The sequence below is a fragment of the Rhynchophorus ferrugineus genome, unplaced genomic scaffold (genome assembly GCF_030347505.1).
Source record: "Rhynchophorus ferrugineus isolate W39M unplaced genomic scaffold, kcgeb_rfMv2 rfM1, whole genome shotgun sequence".
NCBI classification, from domain to species: domain Eukaryota; kingdom Metazoa; phylum Arthropoda; class Insecta; order Coleoptera; family Curculionidae; genus Rhynchophorus; species Rhynchophorus ferrugineus.
Window position 1 is genome coordinate 16757061 of NW_027472580.1, and position 20693 is coordinate 16777753.

The 20693-nt window shown below is 31.1% G+C and overlaps 2 protein-coding genes across 5 annotated transcripts in view; one reads left to right on the top strand and one right to left on the bottom strand.

Annotated features, from left to right (window-relative positions):
- The first annotated feature begins 724 nt into the window (after positions 1–724).
- dor (vacuolar protein sorting-associated protein 18 dor) lies at positions 725–11151 on the top strand. Of its 2 annotated transcripts, XM_076402655.1 has the most exons (20): positions 725–934; positions 1047–1230; positions 1287–1450; positions 1505–1583; positions 1638–1726; positions 1779–1826; positions 2098–2296; positions 2728–2828; positions 2901–3159; positions 3213–3358; positions 3417–3576; positions 4007–4170; positions 4227–4337; positions 6607–6833; positions 6900–7035; positions 7087–7291; positions 7355–7506; positions 7564–7795; positions 10732–10824; positions 10876–11151. In XM_076402655.1, the coding sequence occupies exons 1-20, from the start codon at positions 863–865 to the stop codon at positions 11022–11024; spliced, it is 2970 nt and encodes a 989-aa protein (XP_076258770.1). In that variant the 5' UTR covers positions 725–862; the 3' UTR covers positions 11025–11151. The 2 variants fall into 2 exon arrangements, with proteins under 2 accessions (XP_076258770.1, XP_076258780.1); XM_076402665.1 differs by lacking the exon at positions 1779–1826.
- A 1241-nt stretch (positions 11152–12392) lies between these two features.
- Gprk1 (G protein-coupled receptor kinase 1) overlaps positions 12393–20693 on the bottom strand; it is a 270383-nt gene continuing 262082 nt past the window's right edge. For all 3 annotated transcript variants that reach the window (XM_076402702.1, XM_076402691.1, XM_076402710.1), the window contains 8 exons: positions 17788–17854; positions 17585–17732; positions 17339–17522; positions 15256–15418; positions 15106–15199; positions 14910–15036; positions 14632–14847; positions 12393–14169 (listed from right to left, as the gene is read on the bottom strand). In XM_076402702.1, the coding sequence (XP_076258817.1) occupies positions 14650–14847; positions 14910–15036; positions 15106–15199; positions 15256–15418; positions 17339–17522; positions 17585–17732; positions 17788–17854 (981 nt within the window). In that variant the 3' untranslated portion in view covers positions 12393–14169; positions 14632–14649. The remainder of the gene's footprint in view (positions 14170–14631; positions 14848–14909; positions 15037–15105; positions 15200–15255; positions 15419–17338; positions 17523–17584; positions 17733–17787; positions 17855–20693) is intronic.

Below are 20693 nucleotides of genomic sequence, written 5' to 3' on the forward strand. Positions count from 1 at the left end.
TTAACTAATTTCATCAAAATGGAAAATGCATAATAAAACTAAGAAGATGTATCATGTACAGTCTGAAGATATGTATACAAACTAATATCAACTTCCGTCCTAACTAGACATAAGTTTTAAAATATATGTATATGACAAAAATTATGTATATTACTAGGAAATATGTAATAACATTGGAACATTGTGAATATATATAATTGTCCAGATAAGACTCAGGAGAATGGGATATAATCAGTGTAATATGTTTTTATATTAAATTTATTCCCATTAACAATTTCTTGTAAATAGTTTTTTTAAAGACAAATTGTTTTTTATTGTACATGTAGTGATTTAAGTATTAAAACCAAAAAATGAGGTTTCTAGTCTTTACCAGTTCAGTTTTTCAGTATTTTTACTAATAACATTAGTATTTTTGCTATAGGTTGCTCAAAATGCTGCTCTATTTTCCTTAGAATTTATATATACAATTAGTATTAATTACAAATATAATTTATAATCCGAATTATAGTATTATTTCGTATATTCTTACCCTCAACAAAAATCATCGAATATGACTTCATTACAGTCATTTAATCCATATATATATATATATATATATATATATATATATATATATATGCATATATATGCATATACATATCATATCAATATACCTTAATTTAATTTTTTTCCTCATAGATTTTTTATTTGAATACTAAAAGAAGTAACATAACCTTAAAAACACAGTCTAAACAGATGATTGTCAAGTCTGACAGCCACGGGGTGTTAATATTGTTAATTGAGTAGTAACATTAGAATAGTAAATAATTAATAATTAAAAATTATATTTAAAATATTTTAATTTACATTCTAATATCCCACAATGACTTCGTTATTTGATCAATATGAACAAGTATATGTAAAACCTAAAAACAATTTAAATCCAGTTCAATTGGTAAGAATATTAGTAATAGTTATCATAGTTTATTAAATGATGTGTTTGATAGTATTAATTATGGTTTAATTATTGTTTGTTTCACGACTAAACATTTATTTTATATATTCAGAGCAATTTGGGGTACATTAACATCACAATGGATCAGGACACCCCAATTTTTACCAAATCGAAGAAAGATTTTACTCCATCAAATAAAATTACCCATGCTGTTATTTCCAATAAGTATATGGTTATTGCTATGGCGAATAACGTTTTATTTAGAATGAACCTGCAGAATCCTACTGAAAAAAGTGGTAAGTATGATTATTCACCAAAATATATATATTGGTTTACATGTGTAGCCTTTTAGAAATTGCATTTTCGAAGTACACTCAAAATAAGTTGGGTAATTTATTTCTGGACCCAACTGGCAATCATTTGCTTTTAACATTTATTCCAAAAAACCCAAAAGTTGATAGTCCAGAATTAATGTATTTGTCAAGAAAATCAGATAAGCTAAAATGCACAACGAAAGTGAGAAAATATTTAAACTATATGAATGTTTTACTGATATATATATTTTTTAAGTTCCGTGGAAATGAAATAACAGCCGTAGCATGGAACCAATTAAACAAGTCTGATCAATCAACTGGTTTAATACTTCTTGGTTGGTATACTAGATATATGCTTTTTTGACAATTGTTAATTTATTTCATTTCAGGTACAGCAAAAGGCTTAATTTTTGAAACTGAGATAGTAGCAGAAGGTGACAAATTTTTCTCTTCTAGTTTAGAACAATATTGGAAACAGGTAAGCAATTTTATTTTAATAATACATGTCTCTATGAATTTGTATTTTCAAGCTACCAAATTACTTACCCTTATATAGTAATAGGGAAGTTGAGGGTTTGGTAAGTTTTGACTACCAAGATATAATTTTTAAGGGTAGTATGTTGGCATGTGCATGACTTTTGATGGTTTTTTTTTGTTCAACATTAGGGGCTATTTTAAATGTTTAAATGTTTACCTCATTGAAGTTGATTACATACTATAAAATGGTTGAAATGGAATTATATTTTTACTGTTTATATATGTGCTTATTAGTGACTCTTTCTGTTGAAAGGTTTTCGCCAAAAATAAAGATAAAATATATCTTTATAAAAACAAAAAACATGCTTTTAGGTTTTTGACATCGGAAAAAATACAGATACTCCCATAACAGCCCTCGAGTATTTTCGAGGTGTGGATAAATGTGTTGTATTTGCAGCTACACCATCAAGATTATATTTGTTTAGTGGTAAAAACAACGGTGATGAGAAACTGGTATTGCAACAAATCTTTCACAAATATTTAAATATTACTGAATCTGAAACGTTTATCGGTAAGTATTCACCAAACTTTTCAAAACAAAAATTTGAATTGTTTATTACATATAATTATATATTATAATTATTTACGTTTGTATCCTTATAAAGCGAGGTTGGTTTCTCATAAATAAAATATAATGATGTTTTACATTTTACCTGATTTTTTGACTGATCAGTTTTTTTTTCTATAAAGTTTTTTTATAGAAAAGAAAGGGGTGTTTTGGTTCTCCACGCCCAATACATATATATTTTATTTATAATTGCCGATTTTTAATAAACTTCAAGATTTAATTTAGCTGATTTCAACGTTGAAAAGCTTAATTTTACAATTTTTCAATTTTTTACAAGCTCTTCAAGATTTTGCGACACTATCCATTCGTTTGTGCTTTTTTGGCATATTTAAAACGAAGTATAGTGAAGAAATTTTATATTAATTTTTTTTTAGCTTCTGAGAGTAAGTTACGTTACTCCAGGTTGCAATTTTGGTTTGGAGAACTTCCTAGTAAATTTACATGGATTACTGAACAGGGAATTTATTATGGAGAAGTAATATGACCTTAATACATTTTCGTAATTGTGCTTTTGCTTATTTTTAGAATATAATATCTTTTCTTTTAGTTTGATATTACCAAAGATGACAGTATGGCTGTTTTAGAAAAGAAAATTAAATTGTTGAATTATCCCAAACCCCCATATGAAGATTACTCTAAATTGCCAAAGTATCCTCTTTCTATTGCCTTAACAGAGTTTCATATATTGCTCGCCTATGCTGATAGGATCAAAGGAATGTGTCTGTTGAACGAAGAGCAAGTATATGAAGATCAGTACAATGAAGCATTTGGGAAACTAGTTTCTATTTTGAGAGATTGTAAAACAGGTGAATTAGATTTGATTAAAGAAAATTTTGATATATAATAGAGGATAATGTAGGTGATATATGGGCAATGACAGAGAATACAATGTTCAGATTCAGAGTAAATAAGGAGGAACGTAACATATGGTCTATATTTTGTGAGAAAAATCAATTCGATTTGGCTAAAAAATATTCGAGGAATAATGAAGTCTGCTATAACCAAGTAAACAAACTTTGATATTTTAAACGCTCGTATGGTTATTATTGATTTTATATTTGAGGTACTTATTAAAGAAGCTGAAATGTTGTTTAATCAAGAACAATATCAATTGAGTGCTGAGCGATACGCAGAAACACAATCATCTTTCGAAGAAATTTGCTTGAAGTTTATACAAGTTAATCAGTCAGATGCACTTAAGATACTTTTGAGAAACAAATTAAGTAAGTCTATTATTATATTATAAGTATAGTATTACCAGTCGTACAAGATTATCCAATATGCCCGAAATAAAAATTCGATGACTGCCAGAAATCAGAACTAAATCTCGCAAATAGAATAAATGTTGCCACATTTCATTCTCAAACTGATTTTCGCGCTAGTTTTTTTGTTGAGCCGTTTTATAGCTCACCTTGTCAACTGGATCGGTGTATTGATTAGATTTATGAAGGAGATTAATCCCAAGTTTCATTATTTATTAGTGCAATTTGAAAAAAAAATCTTAAAGATGTCTAAGGTTTCTTGGTTGGTCAAGACAATCAATTTAAATCGAGGAAACAACAGGATTATAGGACACAAAACTTATTGTATGATTGATTTATTATTCAGGTTATAGTCTAATACGATTTTACACGTATAATTTTGTTTTTATAGGTAGGTTGAAGCCCCAGGATAAAACTCAAATAACTATGATAGTTCTATGGGTAGTTGAACTCTATCTGACAAAACTTGAAGAAAAGAGACTGGAAGGTTTAGAAAAATCAGCCGCTTATGATGAAATACAGAAGGACTTTGATACTTTCCTAACACTTCAGGAGGTTTAACATGAACTTCGTTAATTAAACTTTAATTATTACTTTATCCAATCTTCTAGGTTGCTGATTGTGTCAGGGACAACAAAGGGACTATATATGAATTAATGCAAAGCCACGGTGATAAAAGCAATCTGATTAAATTAACCATAGTAAATAAGGATTTTGAACAGGTTTGTCTCACCCAAGTACATAGTAATAAGTGTAAAACTTTGCTGCTGTCCTTTTTACACCTTCATTTTTTCGATCCAGATAAATTTTCTAACTTTATAATACAATAAAAAATCTGCTAATGAGCTAAGCAAGATATTTACTGTTACATTATTTTCTATGGCTTCTAGATTTTGTATACCATTTTTGAATTATTTGAAGAGAGTCCTTTGATAACAAATGCACAGAAACAATGAAAAATCAATCAACATATTGAATGCTTATTTTTCACATTAAAAAGGCATTAGTTGAGAAAATTTGGTACAATATATTTTAATAAAAATATGTTACTTAATTTTCTACAACTTTTGCCCATCTTTCTGGCAACATACCATGTCGAGAGAACAATTTAGTTTGGCAGCAATCCAAATATTGATTAATTTTTACACTTTAGCATTTTAAAACAGTGCCCTAGCGGAGCCATGCTGCATTGATAAGTAGGCGGTATGTCTGGTGAGTACGATGGATGCTGCAGAAATACCCATTTGAGCAACACTATATATCTACCCTAACATTTTCATTCGTTTAAGCACCTATACGCAGTACAAGACTTTATGGATTAGCTTTATGACTTTTTTCTCTTGGCATTATTTTACTAACAGGCCAATTGAAAAGTCTCCGGCCTACCATAGTAAAACACATTTTTTCGGCAAAATTAGTTTTTTTTTTATTGAACATAATTCCTTCCAAGGGTGATACACTGATTATAGCGACCCTCCAACTTCTCGATACCATTTTTGTAGTACTATTTGTCCTTAACTTCAAAATAGGCCTCAGTTTCGGCGATCACCTCATTCGACGAAAATTTCTTCCAACGAGCATTCTTTTGAGATCTGAGAACAGGAAATAGTCGCGGAGGGCCAGATCTGGAGAATACGGTGGATGAGGAAGCAATTCGAAGCCCAATTCATGGATTTTTGCCATCGTTTTCATTGACTTGTGACACGGTGCATTGTCTTGGTGAAGCTTCAAACGATCCAATAACGCTATGTAATAGTCGCTGTTGATGGTCCTTCTTTTTTCAAGGTAGTCAATGAAAATTATTCCATGCGCATCCCAAAATACAGACGCGATAACCTTGCCAGCCGAATGTTGCGTTTTCCCAGGCTTTGGAACGGGTTCATCGTGTGCAGTCCACTCGGATGGCTTCGATTGATTGGACTTCGGAGTGAAATAATGGAGCCATATTTCATCCGTTATCACATATCGACGCAAAAACTCCTGTTTGTTACGCTTGATCATCTTCAAACACTGCTTCGAATCAACTCGTCGTTGTTTTCGATCAAAAATGAGCTCGCGCGACACCGACTTTGCACAGAGCTTTCTCATACTCAAATATTCGTGAATGATATGGTGTACACGTTCAGTTGATATCTTTAGAGTGTCTGTTATTTCATTCACTTTTAATTTACGGTAACTCAAAATAATTTTGTGGATTTTTTAAATGTTTTCGTCGGTAACAACCTCTTTTGGGCCTCCACTGCGTTCACCGTCTTCGGTGTTCATTTCACCACGTCTAAACTTAGCATACCAATCATTGATGATTGATTTTCTTGGGGCAGTGTCCGGAAACTCGGCATCAAGTTAAGTTTTTGCTTCAACTGTATTTTGTCACGCGAAATTCCTTTTTACCAATTTTTTTCCCACAGTAACAAAAGTTGCTTCCTCAGAATGCTATAATTCACAAACTAATGATCCAACAGCTGTCAAATTTATACACTCATCTTTTGAGTGTTAGGACTAACTAAAAAACATACGTATTTAATTCTAGTAGCGCCATCTATGTGTCAGGCCGGGAACTTTTCAATTGACCTGTTATATTCACTTTCCATCGTCACAATAAGCCATAGAAAACTTCTTTTCTTGTTAGACAAGTAATTAAAGTCCTATATTGCAACTACTCATTAGTTTGATTTCTAGATTTAGGTTTTGTTAGGATTATAGTAATTTCCTCTCAATTTGGATTTTTCTCATCGCATATAAACGTCTGGAAACAGTTCTTCAATTTCTTAGCTGTCTGAAAGTTGCTTGAGCTGGGTTTTCATCCAAAAACTCTTGCAATTCGTTTTCTTCGAACTTTTTTTGTATTCCAGGTCGTTCATTGCCATGGGCATCAAAATCATTGTCATTGTATTACCGCTATTTACATCTGGAACCATTTATACATATTGTACACCTCTTATTTGAAATATCTGTTAATTTTCAATAACAAACATTTGGTTTTTATTGTAGCTGATCCGTCAACATATATTTAAGAACAACTTCCATGATGCCTTGGAAATTCTTAAAAGTCAAAATAACTACGAATTGTATTATCATTTTGCTCCAATTCTCATGCAGGAAATTCCTAAATTTATGGTTAAAACTTTAATCGAACAAGGCAGGAAATTAGTACCATTAAAACTATTGCCAGCTTTGGTTGCGTGTGATGGAAACTTACACTCACTTGAGGCAATACGGTAATATATAGAGAATGAACAATTAATTCAGCTAATTCAAACTCCAATTAAAACACATCTTTACAGATATTTAGAATATTGCATAACTAAGCTGAAAAATACTGATAAAGCAATCCACAATTTTTTGATATCACTTTATGCCAAACACAATCCTCAGAAGTTAATGGAATATTTAAGATCTCAAGGACAAGAGCTTGCATTGGTAACAAATTAATTGATATAATTTACCTTTATCTGCAATACGCATTTACAGGTTAACTATGATGTATATTTTGCTTTACATTTATGTACCGAGCACAATTTAACAGAGGCATGTGTGGAGCTGACTGGTTTACTTGGTCTGTGGGAATCTGCGGTAGATTTGGCGCTGAAATTGAATTTAGACCTTGCTAAGAAAATGGCTGACATGTCTCCTGATAATGATGTAGAATTAAGAAAAAAATTGTGGCTTAAAATAGGTAAAATCTTAATAATAATGTAAATAATTTTTAAAACTAATATATGTATACATAAAATATCAGCCCAGCATGTAGTTAAGGAAAAGGATGATATAAAAGCGGCCATGGAATTCTTACAACAATGTGACTTAATTAAAATTGAAGATATCTTGCCATTCTTTCCAGACTTTGTTACCATTGATCATTTTAAAGATGCTATTTGTAATTCTTTAAAGGTAATTAACGTAAGGATATTTATATGTGCTCATACTTATGTATATATTTATAAACAGGAATATAATGATTACATTCAAGTACTGAAAGAAGAGATGCAAGATGCTACTGACGCTGCTGATCAAGTGCGCCAAGACATACATGCATTTAGGGATTCCTATATGGTGATAAATAGTTATGATAAGTGTGAAATCTGCGATGTGACCCTCATGATAAGACCGTTTTATACGTTCCCATGTCATCACAAATTCCATTCTGATTGCCTGTTATCTGAATTATCCCCATCATTAGGTAAGTATTAATGTCATAGTAACGAATTAAGGGGGAAAACCCTTCGGCGCCTTAATTTGTTTTTATTAATTACATCTTAGATATGCTTAGTACAATCATAACTTACAAATTAATTTATTACCACTGTGCTATTGTACTTTCATCAATACACAAGTAAGGCGAGTATATCGTAAATATATCAATATATATCTCCCAATTTAAAATAAAATTATTATTTAATTATTTTTCTAACAGGGCAATAGAAAAGTCCCCAGCCCGACACATAGATGGCGCTACTAGAATTAAATCCATATGTTTTTTAGTTAGCCCTAACCCTCAAAAGATGCGTGTATACATTTGACAGCTGTCGGATCATTAGTTTTTGCATTATAGCATTTTAAGTGAAGCAACTTTTGTTGTTGTGAAAATAAAATGGATAAAAAGAAATTTCGCGTCTTGATAGAATTATTGCTTTTTGAAAGAAAAAAATACAGTGGCTTTATGCTAAGTTTCCGGACACTGCCCCAGGAAAATCGATCATCAAGGATTGGTATGCTAAGTTTAGACGTGGTGAAATGAGCACCGAAGACGGTGAACGCAGTGAATGCCCAAAAGAGGTTGTTACCGACGAAAACATTTAAAAAATGATTTTGAATTACCGTAAATTAAAATTGAATGAAATAGCAGACACTCTAAAGGTATCAACTGAACCTGTACATTATATCATTAACGAATATTTGGGTATGAGAAAGCTCTGTGCAAAGTAGGTGCCGCGCGAGCTCACTTTTGACCAAAAACAACGACGAATTGATGATTCGGAGCAGTGTTTGAAGGTGATCAAGCGTATTAAACCCGAGTTTTTGCGTCGATATGTGACAATAGATGAAACATGGCTCCTTCATTTCACTCCGAAGTCCAATCAACAGTCATCCGAGTGGACTGCACACGATGAACCCGCTCGAAAGCATGGAAAAACGCAACGGTCGGCTAGCAAGGTTATGGCATCTGTATTTTGGGATGCGCATGGAATAATTTTCATTGACTACCATGAAAAAAGAAGGACCCTCAACAGCGACTATTACATAGCGTTATTGGACCTTTTGAAGGACGAAATTGCCGAAAAACGGCCGCATTTGAAGAAAAAGTGCTTTTTCTCCAAGACAATGCACCGTATCACAAGTCAGTGAAAACGATGGCAAAAATGCATGAATTGGGCTTCGAATTGCTTTCTCATCCATCGTATTCTCAAGATCTATTCCTGTTCTCAGATCTCAAAAGAATGCTCGCTGAGAAGAAATTTCCGTCGAATGAAGAGGTGATCGCCGAAACTGAGGCCTATTTTGAAGAACAAATCGCACTACAAAAATGTTATCGAAAAGTTGGAGGGTCGCTACAATCAGTGTATAACCCTTGGAAGGAATTATGTTGAATAAAAAAAACTAATTTTGTCAAAAAATGTGTTTTGCTATGGTAGACATAAGTTCATGTAGCTTGGTTCGTTCCAATCTTCTGATTTTCTGCGTTTTATCCAGTAGTATTGCCTTCCCGTTGCCGTGATGTAGTAGTCTTATTTCATACTTTAAGGCGAAATCATTTCGTAAATCCAATTGATTTCGAGGTCATCGTGCAATTTTTCGTTGGTTGATAGCCATTGAACTTTGTTTTGGCAACGTTGGATTTTTATAGCTGTTTCGATGTTTTAGTAGGTCGAAATATTTCCATAAGTCTAAATTGGGTTTATGATTTACTGATAAACCAATCTCTTTATTTTTAAGTCAAGTTGAGAGTATCTGTCAACTAACCAATACAGTTTTTTGTTCTCAGCCTGATCTGCGTTTTTGTTTGTGCTACTTTTTACTTTTACTTTTTGTCTAAGTTAGACCTTAAGTCTAAGAGTTTTCAGTTCTCTAGTCCATTTGTAGATCTTGTTGACTGTCACTTTTATTTTTTTATAGCCTTAGGCAGGTATATAACCTTTGTCTTAATAACTGGGTAGACTCTTTAAAATTAGTTGTTTTAAACAAAATATATTTCGGTATCGAAAGAGATCAGACTGATTTCTTAAAATATCTAGGCTTGGATTAAAGCATTTTGTCATAAATTGAACATCCGTTCTGCAGAAAAATGTAAATAGCTATATTTTTTCCATATTCTTAACGTCTTTTAGGTTTTTCCGTATAGTTAATTGATAATATTTTGTTTTTAAGGACTTTGTTCAGTTAATAGTTTTTATCTTTTTTATTTTGGCTATGGAACTCACTTTCTTTTCTGGTTCCATATTTTAATGGGACAAAAGAATTATACAAAAGTATTGTAAAATAAAAGTTGCACTCTAAGCGCTCTGGTTATCTCAGTTGTTTGTTTACGATATACAAGTACGTACGATAACATCATGTATTCTGATCATTTTTTCACTTTAAAAAAGCATTTATTTAGAAAAATTGGTACAATATGTATTAATCAAAATAAATAGTTTCCATCATTTTCTACAACTTCTTCCCACCTTTTTGGCATCAAGATTGGCCCCGTCGAAAGAACGATATTAGTTTGGCAATCCATTTCCTCTTCAGCATTTTCCTGTCATCCTAGCCATGCCGTATCGATCTGACCAAACGGTAATCGGAAGGCGCTATGCCTGGTGAATCAGTTCGGAATTGACTGAAAATGTCATGTCTGAAAGTTGTTAGGGTCTGGTTTTCGTCCAATACTTCTTGCAGTTCATTGTCAAAATCGTCAATTCACTACCAAAAGCGTCGAACATTTCATATTTAAACTTTTTCTTTTGCTATGATAGCCTCAATACGTCATATTTTCGAAATATGAAAGATATTTTTTTGAAATATTTACAGGATTTTCCCCTCTTAATTAAATAATTGAATTATCGATGGAAATAAAACATTTGTTATATGTATTATAGTATTTTAGTTATTATTTAAAATTTCTCTATTTTTAAATAGGCCCCACTAAAAAGGGCCGATTGGCAGACCTCGAACGTCAACTGAAAACGTTAAATACCCAAGGTAACTTGGATAATGTTAGTACTGGATCAGGTAATCATTTAGTAATTTTCATAACAATCAGCTTACGAGGATCTTTTTAAGGTGTATCCGCTAAGGAACAAGTTAAAACTGAGATTGATAATATTATAGCATCGGAGTGTCTTTATTGTGGCGAAAATATGATCCGAAATATTGATAAACCCTTTGTAGAGGATTATGAATATGAAAACGTCATGAAAGAATGGGAATAAAATGCTTTTAATATCAATCCTTTGTATTTATTATACATATTTTTATTGTATATATTATTATTATTATTATTATTATTATTAGTATGTAATAAACGTAAACATTTATTGATTCTGATTGATTATTGAAGTTGATTTTTATTGTTCCCTAAAAACACCACATAATTTTTTGATTAGAAATATTTTTAATGGCTCAATTGTTTGTAGATAACTGAAGCAACACCAATTTTTGAGATGTCTATATAAACTAATATAATAAAGTTATTGTGCTTTGACCAAAGAAACTTAAAAACAACTGATACAATTAGTGATTGATTCCCTTTACTGATGTGGCACTTTACACCAACGCCAATATTCATACCAAATAAATCAGCTTTTCAGAGACCGTGACTTATGAACCACAACTTTTACAAATCATTTACTAAATCATATTTCCAAAACAAACAATTTGGGTTCTTTATGCAATATTCTCATTAGGAAAGTACTACTGATAATTGTTGCGTTAGTTTACTGAACACTGGATATCAATCTCAATGTTTTATAGAGAGTAGAGGTTTGTAAGTTATTGTGCATATTTTGACAGTTCCAAGACCTTTTAATAATAATACTTATGTCAGTTTCACAAAATTGCTTGTACTAGTCTCAGGTAGGGTTTAATATTGATAAAAAAAATACACCCTGAAATATTGTACTTATTTTGGATATAGTTTTGCAATAATTCCTAACATTGTTGAAGAGTAAAACAATTAAAATATCCAACAATAAAAAATAATCTAAGCTGTGTAATAAAGTTACAAACAAGTTCTTAGTACTATACAGCAATCACTTGAAAAAGTGATAAATATATCAATTTATCAACATGTTATGGCGGCACAGTTCCGAAAGGTTCAATTTTCAAATTCAATAAATTGTACGATGGCCTAGGACATATCGACCCTAAGAACATCAAACAAGTGGGATCAAATACAATACTGTAAGACTATATTGGTGGCTAATTCATGTTACCTCTGCGATATATAACGTCCTGGCATCTTCTATTTAGCTTATGGCGTCGTCCTGTTGGAACCATCGTCACAAAGTGAACCTGGTGTGGAATGGTATCATTCTAATTATGTTTTTATTAAGCACAAGACGTTCCCTACCATTTTTTCCACAACAGGAAATTTATGGTCAGTGCTGTATGGATAATGAAATTAAAAAACGGTAGGGAGGGGGAGCTCTGGATTATGTTAAAAGTTGTTCTAGGATAACTCATTTTATTGATGTATGAAGATGATATATTTTGAATTATACTATTTCAACGTAATCATGAAATTAATATTATATAACTATAATTATGGGAGTGGGATTGATTATTTAAAAAACTAAAGATCATCTAAAATACTATATTTATTTTTTGTTATTTACCGTAAAATGTATGCAATGTGACTAGAAATAGCCTAGTTTTAATTTACTTTAACATAAAACTTCATCATTTCTAGAAAAAAGAAACAAATACTTATTTAACAATAAAAAAATTGTATGTACAATATGAACCTAAAATAAATGGAGAAGACATAATTAATTTAGCATTACCAGTAAGCATACAAGTTTAAACCTGGTACTGAGCCTACCCTGGAATGCATTTTATTTTTTTAATAGAAAACAAAAATTAGGAAAGAAAAGATGGCACAATAAAAACGAGTATTATATACCAGTAATGTAGATTTGACACTGCTTTCTTCTCGATTGTAACTAGAGACGGTTTAAAATCATATACTTAATGCTAATTATGTTTTTTTTTAAATTATGATGCCTGTTTATTATTCCCTTTACAACATTAGTTTGTTGAATACAAAATAATTATACTGTAAATGTATAAAAAGATTTGTAAAATTCCCTAATTTAGCAAAATAATACAAATTTATATACAGGGAAGGGGAGCTTCGAATAAAATGCCAAAAAGCCAAAAGAACACTAAATTGTCTATCGTTAAAAATCGCTAATAAGATGGAAATGTAAAATATCCCATGATCATCTAGCTAGGTAAATAACAATTTACACTTTTTCTTGTTCAAATACACAGGAATACAGATTTGTCACAAGTGTTTTACCATTAATCAACCCATAATCATGTGATATCTACGTGTTTAGATTGAAGATGCTTTATATATTGAGGAAGATCATTTTACCCAGGGCTTGTCATTTTATGTGTTTGAGTTATAGATTTAAGTATTTTTTCATTCAAGACCATACGTGACACATGCTTTTGACATATATGGAATTAACCAATAATTGTTTTTTTCTGTCGCGAGTTGAGTCAAAGGCATGTGGCAAATAAATTCCAAAGAATATAAAACTTAAATCCTTTTAGTCTGGGTTAATACTGCTTACACAAGGAAATTGTGCGATAGCATATCCCCGCATAGAAATAAACTTATAAGACTGATATTAACATTATAAATTAATAAATACACTATAGATACAGTTTACATTATAAATACTGACAAAATTGTCATGAAAAAACAGTCAGTTGGCGGCCCCTAGTCTATGTTTACTTTTATTTTTTTTTGTTTATATCGAGGGAAGTTACAAACTAGAAAAATTATAGTTTCGCCCATTTTTACATTAAATATATTTTTAAAGAGTTCTCTACGATTTCTCACGTGTCTACGAAAATAGACAAGACAACAAGTTTGCGTCGTGATATTTTAAAGGTCATGTTAATACTGAGATTTTTGTGTTATTTGAATTAAATCACATTGTACACTTTGATTATTGACAGTCTTTCAATGCAAAACAAACTCATTCTTGGTGGCATGTTAATTCGACACGTAACTCTTGTTGTATGTTTTAAGTGAAACTCAAAAATATGTTACAAAGTTCGAATCCTCAATGGGTTTTTCACACGTCTACTATTTTACAGTACGTTTTTATATTATTTATCGGAAATTTTTGACTTGTCTAGTATATTATAGACACATATATTATTACAATAGCGATTTCTAAAAATACTGTTTTTTATTATTTATTTTTTGGAAAATTATGTACCTACACTCAAACTCTTCCCTCATCATTCTATCACATTTTCTAAATGACCTGACTCATTGTCTAATGGTCTCCATCCTGTGTGAGGTCCGACTTTGTTGTGATTTCTCAGTTTGTTTACCTAGAAAAACAATGCCTTTAATATAATACCTCTATAATTACTTTGAAATGTTTAATTGTTCGTTAATATATTAACGTCTATATTTATATTACTGTGTGGTTAAAGACAGATAAAATTAATATACTTGATAATTTCAACATTTATTTATTACAATTCTTTTATGCATATGATATTATTTTATAATTATTTTTATAACTCAATAGTATAGAAATATTTTTACAGATAAGGTAAAAAAAATTGGGTACACTTTCGAAATGTATTTGAATGTTCCTTTGTATAATGCATAGCAAATCATATTCAGTAGTCAGTAAGTAATCAGTAATTACTTCTTTTTTACTAACTTAGTAACTTTTTACTATATTGTATAAATTAATAAGTTTGCGGAAAATGAATTATTACTAATTGCTAATCAATGCCGCTCCATGGACTTATTGAACAGCCTGTTATTTATCAAATTCTTACCTCTAAATTCGCTAATTTTCAGTTTCCGTTGGCATTTTTTGCTATGATAGCGTGTCTGTTATTTGTACCTTCTGTACCATATATTTTCCCCGCTTTCTTGGCCATCGAGCCAAGTAGTTCTTGACTCAGTTTGTGCGCCGACCTTAACGATTGCAGCCATTCCTTAAGGCCTATTTCGTCCGGATTGGTGAGTGTTATTTTTTCTTTCTTCCCGTCCTACATAAGAATTAGCAATAGTAACAGAATCTAATGTATTGATTTTTACGAATAATAAGTACCTTCAACGCGTGCATCCTCAGTACTATACAACTTTCATTTTTGACACTTTGTAATTCAGGAGCAACTTCTTCTATTTGGTCCATTAGCACCATTTCGGGTCTGGACCCTTCTGGATATAATTCTAACCTATATACGAAAACACGTTTCGTTATTACATGAAAATAAATAATCTATATTATATATAGTCATTTTTACCGATTCGGGTATAATTTTGCATATCTTAACTGCCAGGAAGCTGACCAAGGTCCTCCTAGCCTTTTGATCTTGCCATGTAGAATACAATCTGACTCTATAAAGAAGAAATTTGTAAGAATGTAATGATTCATAAGAAAATTTGCAATATACCTTTTTCGTCATCATACAGTTTCTTTTGTTTGGGTTTTTTCCTTTCATTCTTGTCTGCTTCCTGGTTGACGGATTCGAAGACAGTTTCTGCTACTTCATTCTGCCACCTTTCCGATATAACTAATGGGAAATTTTTATACAAATCTTGATCTGCTTCTGTGAGCTGTAAAAGATTAAATAGTTTATTATTATAAATAGTTAATCACTAATAACTAAATATCGGGTTGCATTATTTAATGTAATTTGTTTATTAGTAAACAGTTTTATACTTTTTTTTATTTAGATATTTTTGTTTTTGATATTTTAAATAAGTGGTGAATTTTATTTAAGTTCATTTATTTTGCTTAATCAAATATGGTCCGTAACCATCGAAAATTTACTCTCATACAGTGACACAGACACGCTGTGACGGAAAATCGAAAGTTGTTCAGTGCAAAAGCCATTCAGATTGCTTTTTAAGTATTAACTGTGTCATATAAGACTTCGTAGAAATATCGTAGACACCTGCTTGTATAGTGTAAAGGTTAAAGCCTTTAACTCCCAAACGGAGGTCGGCGGTTCGATTCCCGGCGGGGACAATAACTTTTTATTGTTGTTTAGTTAGAATATTTGGCCAATCACCTAGGCTAAGTGGTGGACCCCGGGGCCTGAAGCGTTTCTTATTTTCAATCATTGATTTTTTAATGTTATTTTTTCTCAAACGGACTGTACCTTTACTTGGCCTACCCATTGTAATATTAAATAAAATAACTGCCTAATTTATTGAGTAAATATCACATATACAATAACACTAAAAATAGAAAAATAAAATATTTTTAACAAATAAATTGAACCGACCTCAAAAAATAAATAAAGAAATCACTAAAAATTAAAAAATAATCAAACTTAGATTTTTAACACAAACAAAAACTTTAAAATAAAATACGTACATAATAATCGTTGTAATAATTAAATAAAAATATACAAAACCCTTATTTAATCTGATTTTAATACTTTTTCCCAGCGACTGTTACAGTTCACTGTTTCCAGGCCCTATTTTCGGCCCGACTGATTTTGTTACTATCGACTGTTTCAGTCGTATACTTTATTTACTATTGTTGGTTCTACTAGTTTCATTCGATTGATTTTTAACGTTCTGGCTATATCTATTATATTAGTGTATATATATATATATATATATATATATATATATATATATATATATATATATATATATATTGTATATATTGTAATAGGGTAAAAAGATTAAGATGGTGAATGATAAATAATAAAATACTTTTGACTGGTTTTATGGCAATAATAGGTAATATTTCGATTACTCTCTCGATTTTTGTTAAAAAATATTTCCATTCAATAATAAATTAAGCATTTATTTTATTTAAAAAAGCTCTAGTAGTTATTGTGCGATCATTTTTAATTATGTCATGAATTAGTTTTTTTCTATGATTAGATATATGTTTAATTTTTATATAGTATTTATGGTTATTGTACTTCTTTAGTTTTTAGGTTTTATATAAGTTTTATTGTGTTGTTTATAATTATTATAGTATATTATTTAAACATAGGAATTAACATATTAAAATACGATAAAACATTTAAACGCTAGTTAAAACTCATATGCCGGAACAAGCAGTACTTTGATCGTATTCCGGCTGTTTTTCACCCAGTGCTCGGCCCAAACACATAAACACAACTGTAGTCGATAGCTATCCTTTGATAGTTTCATCGAGTTTTCCGTTTGTCGCCGTTTGTCTTCAGTACCAAAATCACCACTTTTAAAACATGGAAACCAGTATTCACATGTTGTAATCGATAGAGCGTGGTTGCTACAAGCTTCACCCATAATTCAATGACCTTTAGTCGCCTTTTTCTTTAAACTGAAGTACAAAAAGTAAAACCTATATACAGTAAAACCATCTGTTTTAAATCCCTTGAAATTAATTTATAGGCCTGATTTGAATGGTTCATAACTAACATAAATTTATTTTGTTGAAATAAAATAACCAATTGTCTCATTTACAAAAAAAAACCCATGCCAATTGATGCTATTTACAGTTTAAGTTTTCAAAACAAAAAAAAATACCTTGATGCCTTTGGTGTCTTCCTCATCAAACGATCCGATGTCAAATGCGTCTGCTGCATTCACCTCACCCCTCGGCGGAACCAAGGGCGGGTTATATTTCTGGTTGTACACTTGACTCCAGTCCAATCCGGCGAAGAACGAGTGCTGCTTAACTTCTTCGGCCCCGCTACCCCGACACCCTAACCTGAAAAATCGTAAAACATACGAGAATAATGGGCCCGGCTCGATGCCAAACAACTGGATCACCTCTTATCCACGTCCCTCTGTAACAGGCCCTCGAGTAACGATTTCAAATCCCTAGAAAATGAATCTGGCAATTCGACGTTCATGGTCAGGGTCATCCGATCGATTTCGTGTTTGTCTTTTGTTTTATGCTGGCGGAAGGGAGAATGACCTGTAACGGGATAAAACTCGTGTATTTCGGGTAGATTATCGTAAGATTCTGTTACCTTTGAGCAATTTGTATAGCATACAGCCAAAGCTGAACCAATCAGCTGAAGAGTCATATGGGGTACCCTAAAATTTGTTTTTTTTTAGTTTTCACCTTGCCTGTTTTACACACATATAGAAACATTACAATGTTGCCGCATCAACTCTAAGTTTTAGTTCAGTTTGGCTTTGACATACAAGAAAAATTTAATCTAAATAACATAATTGATGATATTAAATAATATAAGTCTCTACAATTTTATTGAAAATGTTTTTAGCGGGTTGCTGCCGCGCTAAATATTAGTGTGGGTACTGTGAATAACATCGCTTACAAAATGAAGAATAATAAGTTCGATTCACCCAAGAAAACCCGTCTACATATAAAGTGGGTGACGAATCTTGACCATTTTGATATAGGTTCTATTCGAGACTAAATATACGAAATGTATAAAAACAGTAAGTACACAAACTACTTTAGCGATATAAACATAATTTAATAAAATTATTTTAGAGAAAATTGTCTGTCTGGAAAGTATACATAAAATAATTAGGAACATGCAGCTTTTTGAGAGATATAAGACATCCTTTCATACATTTTTACAGAGCATAGGTGTAAAGATAACCCTCGGAGAGGCTTAATGGAACTTCCAGACATTACCTTAAAAATACTTCAATTTTTAAAGGCATAAAATAAGACCAACGAAGATAAACTATTTGAATTTGTGTATCTTGATGACACCTGAATATTTCAAAATGGTTCATTGTGACACTCTTGGGAAGACAGTAACAAAAAAAGTGTAAAGTCAACAAAAATTGATGGAAAAAGGTAAAAGTTACAATAGCATTCCATTAGGTTTTGTTGGTTATTACATTTATCAATAATTAATTGCAGATATATTGCTGGTTAAGAAGGATATTGCCAACCAAGCATTGTCAACCATAATACTTTCGGTTTGGATGAACTCGATAAGACATACAGAGGAAGTAATTCATGAAGGATACTTTCAGGATATGTGATAAAGCTGTGCAATGCTGGAAATTCCTGTGACGGAGTGATGAGAGTGGAGACAACTAAAGGTATGCACATAATTAATTGAATATAACTGTAGAAAATCATATTGTAAGGCGTGAAAGATTTGTGCGCACAGATATGATTGTAATCGCTCAAAATTAAACATGAGCATTAGGTTAGAACGTATGAGGAGAAAATGAATACTAACTGTTTTGTAGATATGGTAAATGCATTACACAGAATTTATGAAGAATAGTGTACACAGATAGTAGCAGAAGAAATAAAATATACAGTGATACCAAGATGACTTGACAAGTAAACACACCGTCGAAGGAAACAAGAACTAAACGTAAAAAGGTAAATATGCTCTCGAATGAAAGTAAAATACTTTTCTCAGATATACAATTGTTAATTAGGTGGATAAGGCCTCCAGGGGGATGCCACTACATAAAAAAACGAGCCTAGAAACTCTACCTAATGGATGGTGTGGAAAAGAGTTCAATGTAAACAAAACAAATCTAACCTACAAATTATTATACCTGTGTTCTTAATTGTAGTTTTAAGTCCTTTGATAATATATGTATTAGATTTACTATAATGTTAAAATAAATTATATTTGATAACAATTTTGTTCAATTATTTTATTCAGATTAGAATTTTTGTAAATCTCAAAGACAAAATGAACTAAAACTCAGAGTTGATGCGGCAACATTGCAATGTTTCGATGAAACAAATATCCATGACGCATTCAAAAAAAAATTTGAATAGACTATAAGTGTTCCAGAGTAAAACTCGCTTTACCAGTGTCGTTTAATAAGTTTTTTTTTCACAAATATGGGTGGTATAGACAAGTTGCTGAGTAATTAGCATTTATTTAAGGGGATATTCTTAGACAGTCCTGGAAATTTAAATTATTTTCGGAGCTGTTTTAGAGAAGCGACACCTAAAAATGAAACTTTAAACGTTTTTTGCTCGTAACTAGTTTTTAGTTTTTTTTTCGAGACCACTGACATGATATCTTAAGTTTTATTAAACTAATTGAACTTTAATTTGCAATTCAAAATTTGCATTCTTAAAAAAAATCGAAAATGTCAAAAAAATCTAAAAAATGTTTCTTTTTTCTAACAGCTGTAATTTAGCGAAAAAAAATGTCTGACTTTTTTACTTTGTACAATAACAGGACTTTGTTATATTAAGAATTTTCTTCTTTTTTTGGATCCAGATTACTAAGGTGTTTGCAATCATGTCAACGAGGGCGCGCCATTTCTTTGAGGCCATCCACTTCATCAGTTTGTAATTTTTTGGATATTTTATTTTTCAACCTTTTTTTTCTTTCATATATGCTTTAAACAGTAATATAAATCTGGTAAAAAAATCTCGTTTTTTCCAACAGCTGTAATTAGGTGAATTTTTGAAAAAAAATTCTGGATTCATTTTATTAGGAAGGTTGCAATCGTGTCAACAACAGTCTGTCATTTTTTTGAGATACTACTCTTCATCAGCCTCTAACTGTTTGATTGAATTATTGGATTTTGAATTTTTTCACATTTATTTCCTTTATGTATTCTTAAAACATTAATAATATATATAATATAAGGATAGTAAAAATATTACTTGTTTTTTTATTTCATTTTCATACCTAAAATTCATATTTTTAGAGTAGAATACACACTTAAATAGAACAGTGATTTTACAACAATGGCATTAACGACAAATGAGTAAAGAAAGGAACTAACATTGAACAAAAGTAATGAGTTAATGGTAACATTAAAATAGAGATCAGAGAAGCTACCAGAAATTCGTAATCAACTTTAACCATATAGTATGTAGGACAACTCAACTCGAACCTTCGAACCGAAATATTTTTGGACGAAATCCCAGATAAGACTGTTAAAAAACTTTCAGGCAGTTAGA

Coding starts and splice junctions, on each gene's coding strand:
- dor (XM_076402655.1), top strand. CDS start 863: ATGACTTCGTTATTTGATCAATATGAACAAGTATATGTAAAACCTAAA. Junction 1,231..1,286: donor GAATCCTACTGAAAAAAGTG/GTAAGTATGATT, acceptor GTAGCCTTTTAG/AAATTGCATTTTCGAAGTAC. Junction 1,827..2,097: donor ATAGGGAAGTTGAGGGTTTG/GTAAGTTTTGAC, acceptor ACATGCTTTTAG/GTTTTTGACATCGGAAAAAA.